Raw genomic sequence first — 8,887 nt, 5'->3', positions numbered from 1 at the left:
TGGAACTGTAAAGACGTCACTCCACTGATCAGAGCGATGTCACTGTAGTTTGTTCCAGGGGGTGGTTTTTATAAGCACTAAGCAAATCTGAAGTCAAGTGTGACGACTTATACTTTTATGAAACAAAGTCAAACAGACATGTTCTACCCTGCCCTACCCTGTCTTAGTGACCACCTGTCCCTCTTTTCACACAGGTATTTAGTCCTGTGTTTCCTTGTCCCTCCTATTACAAACAAACAAACAAACAAACAAACAAACAAACAAACAAGCAAACAAGCAAACAAGCAAACAAACAAACAAACAAGCAAACAAGCAAACAAGCAAACAAGCAAACACACACACACACACACACACACACACACACACACACACACACACACACACACACACACACACACACACACACACACACAAACAAACAAACAAACAAACAAACAATATTTATTTATTCATTGGTTCTCAAGTAGAGATTCAGGACCAAACGTTTGTCCCAAAAAGTGTGTGTCCCAAAAACTACAGCAGATGAATTATTAAGGTAAATGGTAAAGTGCTATATTTTCATTATATTGTACAATGAAATGAGCCCATAAACTCTTTAAGGAAGTTTTTACAATATAAGAGACAAACTGTCCCTTTGAGAACCACTGGATTAAATGATACAATTTGTTGTCACCTTATCTATGCCATTCTCAGTAATGTCAGGCCTATTATCATTTTGAATGTGTGCATTTTGGGGGCTTCTATTATCTGATGTGGATGTACGTATTCTCAGCTATAACAAGCCCCTTTTGTACAGAGGGTGTCTTGTGACACAACTTTGATACAATACCTAGAAAGCTCAAGACACGGCCTCAGGGCGCGCTTCAGTGAAATGTGTAGATACCATCTTATCTTTGACATTAAAAAAAAGTTTTAGAAAAAAGACAACGATTAAAAATGTATTTGGTGGAATATGGAACAGACAGTCTTATTCCTTAGCTATAAAATGATTAGTGTGATTATTCCTGAGGTCTAAAATGTATCATTTTCTTCAGGCACACAATTGCACACAAAAGATTAGAGAAGACAGTTATTGCTTTCCACATGGCCAGAGCACATCATCATCTGATCTCTAGTTTAACGCTCAGCTGTTTAGGACGTCATAATGTCACAACTTTAAGGACAAGAGACAAGTTCAGAACAGGATAACTTCCCCGAAAACAACCGTCTCGTGTCTCAAAGGTGATGACGGACACACTTGGCTGTATGTGCTTTGATCTGTCATGTATAGCTCCACGTGTGAGGCTCGTGTCAAGTATTTGTTCTTGTGACGCGGTTCGTCTACAATTCAAGCTTTTGTTTCGTGCAGAAACTTGAAAAACAGCACATTAGCAGGTTCAGTAGGAGCCTCTTTGTGGTGAACGTGGTCTGTCCTTCCCCACTCTCTCAGCCTCTGTCATTTCAAGAATATATTACTTGAAATCAGTCAGGTTCCAAATGTTTTGACGACATTAGGCCATAGTTGTGGAGACAGGCTCTAGCCATCCATGCAAACTGATATGCTATTGATAATGATACTTAATATGATCTTCAGAGCTAAAGACACATTCATTCAGACAGGCATTTGACACCTTGTCCTGCCTAAACCTGTCTCCTCTTAGTCTTGTTGAGGCGCTATATAACCAAATATTGATTTATTGATTGATAATAAAATACTTGTAATTATGCGGCGAAATTATTGTTATTGCAATATTAGATGATGCAATATCCACTGTAAGAAGTTTAGTTAAATAGTTGTTGCTGCAATATTCAAGTATTGTAAAATGTTCTGATGTTCAGCTGAAGATTTGATTTGATTCTTTTAAGCCTGGACTTCAGTGTGGGATCAGAGTTAATCTTCCTCTGAGTCTCTGACACAGACTAAGAAAGCTGCTGGCATTTAGTGAGTCCTGGTCTGACAACAGCAAACTGGTCCCAGCGCAGAAAGCGCCGCGTGAGACAACACCAATCTGTAAATTCCACACATTCCCCTAACAGCTGACATTTAAAGGCCAAAATCTCACAATTAGAATTATTCAAATCATGTTTTTAAATATGGGCTCTTTAGAATTAATTGGCTCTGAAACTTGTCGTGAATCTTAGCTAGGAGGTCAAATATCTTCAGCCTGAATTCTGACTTTTTGTATTAGTCTAATATTGTTTATTATACTTTTATTGTGCATGAGGTTGGAGGTGGCAAGTAATAATATATGTTCTCTACTTTTAGGTACTTTTATTACTTTATTTGTCATCTTTTTTTTTCTTTTTAACTCCTCTTCTCACAAGACTAAATTTTACTGTACTCACATCGGTCAGAAGGTTGTGGTATGACTGACTCTAATCTGTTTTATCAACTTTGTGGGTTTATATTAAAGACAATATTTTTCAAGCTGATTGCCCCATTATTCAGCTTATCCCGGGGCAGTGCTGCATGTGACTGCCCCTCAAAGGAGTGGGAGGGGGGCCCAAAGGAATTTAAACCCTGACCAACATCACATGGCATTACGCTGGTTGGTTTCATTGATTTCGAGCTTGTTTCTCGGTTGTTAGAGCTTGAAATCTGGAGATGATGTGGCTACTAGGACTTGTTAGTTTGATGGTATCTTTTGCTCCGTCTTACCAGCAGTTCCCCCGTGCGTGTGCCAACCAGGACGCCCTGCTGTCCAAAGAGTGCTGCCCCCCGTGGGAGGGAGATGGCTCGGCCTGTGGAGCCGGCTCTGGACGGGGCTGGTGCCAAGACGTGGAGGTGACCCAAGAACCGGACGGACCTCAGTACCCCTTCTCAGGCCTGGACGATAGAGAGAAGTGGCCTCTTGTCTTCTACAACAGGACGTGCCGGTGTACAGGGAACTTCATGGGCTTCAACTGTGGCGACTGTAAGTTTGGATACTTCGGGGCGAACTGTCACGAACGCAGGGAGTCTCTACGGAGGAATGTTTTTCATTTATCCCGAGCAGAGAGGGTCCGGCTTGTGTCCTATTTGAATTTAGCCAAACACACCGTGAGTTCAGACTACGTTGTTCCAACTGGCACCTTGCAAGAAATGACAAATGGGTCCACTCCTTTATTCGCCGATGTGTCTGTGTTTGACATATTTGTGTGGATGCATTACTACGTGTCCCGAAGTGCCTTGCTGGGCGGGCCTGGGAACGTCTGGACCAATGTTGACTTCGGACACTGGGCACCGGGATTTCTGCCTTGGCACAGGGTCTACCTCCTCCACTGGGAGCACGAGATCCGGAAGCTGACGGGAGACACGAGTTTCTCTATCCCGTACTGGGACTGGCGGGACGCGCAGGGCTGTGATGTCTGCACCGATGAGCTGATGGGGGCCAGACACCCACAGGACCCCAACATCCTCAGCCCCGGATCAGTCTTCTCCTCCTGGAGGGTAAAGTGTGCTTACCTTTTACTCAGGGGCTGCTGCATAATGCATGAGTGGGTCTAATTTCTGGTTAAAGGCTTTTATGTCGCTCCAACCCATGTTTAACAAATAAATTATTGAAAAACTTGCAGCTTGAAGACAGGGAAGCAAGCATTTTTAAATACACATTTTTGCTTACTTACCAAGCCCACGGACTTCAGGGCGCTGAAACATGCTCTTGACTTTGGGATATATTAGGGATACATATTAGTTGTACATATTTTTAAATCTTGCATTTTTCTCCTGTTTTTGATATGCACGATTTCAGATCCTTGGTGTTCTAATTCAACCAATCCACCAATCTTCTTCTTCTTCTTCTTCTTCTTCTTCTTCTTCTTCTTCTTCTTCTTCTTCTTCTTCTTCTTCTTCTTCTTCTTCTTCTTCTTCTTCTTCTTCTTCTTCTTCTTCTTCTTCTTCTTCTTCTTCTTCTTCTTCTTCTTCTTCTTCTTCTTCTTCTTCTTCCTCCTCCTCCTCCTCTTCATCTTCTTCTTCCCTCTTCTGCCTCTTCTTCTTCTCCTTCTCTTCTTATTCCCCTTCTTCTTCTGTTTCCTCTTCTTCTCCCGCTTCCTCTTCCTCCTCCTCATCTTCTTCCACTTCCTCTTCCTCCTCTTCTGCCTCTTCTTCTACCCCTTCTTCTTCTGCTTCCGCTTCTTCTTCCACTTCTTCTTCTTCTTCCTCCTCCTCCTCTTCACTTCTTCTTCCCTCTTCTGCCTCTTCTCCTTCTCTTCTTCTTCCCCTTCTTCTTCTGCTTCCTCTTCTTCTTCCGCTTCCTCTTCTTCCTCATCCTCTTCTTCTTCCGATTCCTCTTCTTCCTCATCCTCTTCTTCTTCCGCTTCCTCTTATTCCTCATCCTCTTCATCTTCTTCTTCTTCTTCTTCCTCTTCCTCTTCTTCCCTCTACTGCCTCTTCTTCTTCCGCTTCCTCTTCTTCTTCCTCCTCTTCTTCTTCTTCCTCCTCCTCTTCTTCTTCATCTTCATTTTTTAAATAATCTTATAAGCTACAACTTGGTAAGCCTGTGATATAAAGGAAGTGCATTTGACAAGCATGTTCAACTTAAACGTTATAAGGCTGAAATTGTCAAATTGTGCTGTTCTTGGATGTGCACAAAGATGTTTTGAAACACTTTACGCATAAATACACACAAATGCATCTGTCACATCTGTAAATATAGACCTTGTAATTATTCAAGCTGTGTCTTACACGCTGTGCACCATGTGTGTGTCCCAGGTGTTGTGCTCTCGCCCGGAGGAGTACAACAGCAGAGGTGTCCTGTGCGATGCCCGTCCGGAGGGCCCACTGCGCCGTAACCCCGGAAACCACAACCGAAATGTGGTGGAGCGGTTGCCCCCCTCGGAAGACGTGGAGTTCGCCCTGAGCCTGACGGACTACGACACTGGAGCCACGGACCGCACTGCCAACATGAGCTTCAGGAACACGCTGGAAGGTGTGATCAAGTAAATCACCATCTGTCTCTTTTTAACTTTGAGAGGAGCAAATCGTAAATGGCCTCAATATACACAGCACTGAAAAAATCCACACTTTCAGGTTCCCTTCAAGAATGAGGAAAAAATGAAATCAACAGGTAAAAATGACTAAATAGTTCAGTTTTAAACCCAGTTAACAGCAGCCAAGAAATGCTGACTCTGTAAAAACCTTGCAAGCCATTTTCTTAGTAAGTTGTTTGAGGTTTTGATCTGGTTTAATTCTATAATTTGTAGTTCAAGTTCAATGCGTGATTTGACATTACTCGAAAAAGCCCATTTGTGTCTCCACTTATTCCCAAAGCATGTTCTGTGATAATTAATTCCCACCTGAACGGATCCCATTTTCTCCAGTTTGGCTTTACCCTAATCAAAAAGCTTCTTGGGACAAAAGCACCAAAATAGCCACGAGAAATGAGAAGAAAACAAGGATGTAAACGCAACAAAAATGTGACAAAAATTCAACAAAAACTCAACAAAAACTCAACAAAAATGTGACAAAAATTCAACAAAAACTCAACAAAAACGTGACAAAAATGCAACAAAAATTCAACAAAAACGTGACAAAAATGCAACAAAAATTCAACAAAAATGTGACAAAAATTCAACAAAAACTCAACAAAAATTCATAAAAAGAAAGAAAGAAAAAACATACACAAGGTGACACAACACAGCAACAATGCGAGGAAAAAGATCAGTTTTGGCCTATATAATAGCCAAAGAGGACAGAATGCATTTGGTTTAGGTGGGTGGTAAGAGGTTGACTAGAAACACTTAATCTTTTCTGTACTAATTGTGTGTTTTAGGATTTGGAGACCCCCGCACCGGGATGGGGAACAGCAGTCGTATGTCCCTCCACGCTGCTCTCCACGTCTTTATGAACGGGACAATGTCGTCTGTTCAGGGATCTGCCAACGACCCCATTTTCCTCCTGCATCATGCGTTTGTCGACTGGTGAGAGGAGCAAGTTCAAAATAATCAAATAAATAATCAAAAAAACTAAAGTCAAAGTACAGATAACTGGGCGATAAAGGGACGTGTTATGATATAACTCGGTATAACTTTTTATCAAGTGGCCACCTTTGTGATTAGTATTGTTTTGTCTATGTTGTCGATCGTTGTCATTGCTGCATGTTTTATTATTATTATTATTTTTTCTCCATAAAAGCATTTACGAAGAGTGGCTGAGGAGGCACCGGCCACCCCCGTCTCAGTATCCCGAGTCAAACGCTCCCATCGGACACAACGGAGGGTACTTCATGGTGCCCTTCCTGCCCCTGCACAGAAACAGGGACTTCTTTATCTCCAGCAAAGACGTGGGATACGAATACTCACTACTTCTGGATGCTAGTAAGTATGACAACAGGAACTTTCTCAATCAACATTTCTGAATTAATATGAATGCAGAATCCAGTTTTATGTGACACTCCACCCCTCACCTGTGTATGAACGTGGTGTCTCTGAGTGAGGGGTTGGGATTGCTCAGATTGCTCGATAATAGTGCAGATTGGCAGCCTCACTTCTATCAGTCAAACCGATTAATCATTATTATTAACCCTTTAACCGCCACCTGAACCCAAAATGTGACGAGAACTCAACAAACAAGCGATGGAAAAAAATGTTTAAAAAAAAGGAACGACAATGTGAGAAAAATTATCCTTAGATGAGTTTTGTAGGTCTTAGCTTTCAAATGAGGCGTTACACTGGCCTATTGGCTGTGACCTTAAGGGTTTTGGGTAATGCTGAACTGGAGAAAATGCACTATGACAATCCAGTCACAGGAGACCTCAACCTGGAAAATGGATTAGAGTTGCTGAAAGAAATAACTTCATTGTTAAGTTAATTGAGATTTGCTTTAAAGGTGCATTATGCAACGAATGATGCGAAAAGAAAAAAGTTGATACCTTGTAGTGGCCCAGCAGCGGTATGAGTGGTCCGCATGGCGCTTTTACTTTCCATCACAGTGGTCTCTAAGACACTCCAGGATCAATTGTTTGGAGGGTTTTCACCGCAGACGGACCATTTCACCAGGAAACCCACGAAACAATTGATCCTGGAGCGTTGTAGGGACCACCGTGATGGAAAGTAAAGGCTCCATGCTGACCACTCACACAGCTGCTGGGTCACTACTTCTTTCCATGGTGATTCCCAAATGACCTACCTTATCATTACAAGGCACTAAAACTAGAACTAGGAGGTCAACTTTTAATCGTTCTGTTATATTAAGTAACATCATAATACAGTACAGATTGAAGCATGCATCATACTGTCAATTTGCCAAAACTGATGACATTCCAAATGTGTAAAAACAGCCGCAAGCTTAAGATATCGACCCACTGTTTTAGTCCTTATTTAGAACTACTTTAACCCTGGTTTTGATCTGGTGACTCTAAGAACTTCAAACAAGTAATGTTCTGTGAAAAGTTTCTGAACCACTGCTATAACCATACTTTGTTTCTTCCCTCTCTCTTTCCCTCCAGACCAGCGTTTGTCCGAGTCCATTCGCCCGTTCCTGGAGGAGCTGCGCGGTGTGTGGGGGTGGCTGGCACTGGCCGCAGTGTTCGGGGGCCTCCTGTCTGTGGCATTAGCGGCTGTGATTGTGCACACCAAATACAAATACGGGGGCTCCACCTGGCTGCACGCACGGAAGTGGAGGAACATGTTCGCTCTTCCGGAGACAGAGCCCCTCATATTCAGCCCTGACAGGGAAGAGACGGGAAATAACTACCAAAGCACAATGTGAAGGACTCGGAATATTAACAAGAATATCAAAGCACTGTGAACTTTTAGTGTCTGAGCAACTCTGATCTCTGCAATCCCAATTCAGAAATAAGTTTAGATAATGGGTGTGAAATGTGGCTCCTCTTCAACCGAAAACCAGCACAATAGGTGAATCCGACAAATAATAAGTAGCCTACTTCTGACCAAAACAGATGAGAAATTTAACACTATTTCACGAGTTGATTCATGTGAATTTGGCAGCACAAAACATATTCCTGTATTGTCTCTGAACTTCGTTTCGGGATTGGGTTTGCATTTTGACTTGAATATAAATTTTTGTGTATAAAAAATCTATGTATTTTCCAAATCTGTCTGCTATTTAAAAAAAAAAAAAAGGTCCTGGATATATTTTGATTTTTTTCTCCTTTGTTGCATCATCATGGTGCCCAGAAGTGTCTGATGAAATCCTGGCATCACTTACGGCTTGAGGGGTTTTGTTATATTCATGTGAAAGTCCAGGACAGACATTTGATTAACATTTAAATAGATTTATGCGTTTGGGGTGTGGGATGCGCCGTAAAAGGAAACATCAGCATAAAGTTTTGAGAGACCTTCACGGGATCGGGGCACAGGGACATTTGGACTTTTCACTTGGAAATTATTCAAAACAGATAAGAATACGGCATGACATTTGTAAAAGTCACAGATACACGGTTCAAGCTGTTCTCTTGAAAGGTCGCGCTCAGTGCGATTCATGAAACGTGTTGAATTGCAGATCCAAGGTTCAAGGAATGGGAAGTTGTGTCGCCTACAGACAAAAGCATTTAATCATCACTTAAAGAAGCATTTGTGTAAAAGTATTCATTAAAAAGATAGACAAATCGGACTAATTCATAATCTTCTCACTGCATCAGACAGGACGATAGGAAGAAAAAAACATTTACTCAAGCTAGGTTAAAAAGAATAATTTAGCAGTAATTTAAAGCAGTAGTAACTGATGCCCCTAGAGGCTATAAGCGCCACGTCGTAGCATTTTGAAGTTTTTTACTCATTAATTGTCCATGAGAGTAAATACTACGCTGACAGAAAAGACAAAGGGAGAGAGGGATATTGTACATCCATTTACACAGTGGAGATAGTTTTCACTGAAACTTGGCTGTAAATACTGTTTAAGTGGTGCTAGCCCACAGTTAGTTAGCTTCTTCTTCATGATCCCATGCTGCAAGGGTGATTTTCTGGACAG

General features: G+C 41.8%; 1 protein-coding gene across 1 annotated transcript; it reads left to right on the top strand.

Moving 5' to 3' along the window:
- Positions 1–2,587: 2,587 nt before the first annotated feature.
- LOC306970481 (tyrosinase-like) lies at positions 2,588–7,666 on the top strand (the record flags this gene model as incomplete). Its single annotated transcript, XM_079566465.1, has 5 exons — positions 2,588–3,409; positions 4,670–4,886; positions 5,730–5,877; positions 6,092–6,273; positions 7,404–7,666. The coding sequence occupies 5 exons, from the start codon at positions 2,588–2,590 to the stop codon at positions 7,664–7,666; spliced, it is 1,632 nt and encodes a 543-aa protein (XP_079422591.1).
- Between the last annotated feature and the right edge of the window lie 1,221 nt (positions 7,667–8,887).

The sequence above is a fragment of the Gobius niger genome (genome assembly GCF_951799975.1).
Source record: "Gobius niger genome assembly, chromosome: 11".
Lineage (NCBI taxonomy): Eukaryota > Metazoa > Chordata > Actinopteri > Gobiiformes > Gobiidae > Gobius > Gobius niger.
This window is presented reverse-complemented; position numbering and strand designations above follow the sequence as displayed.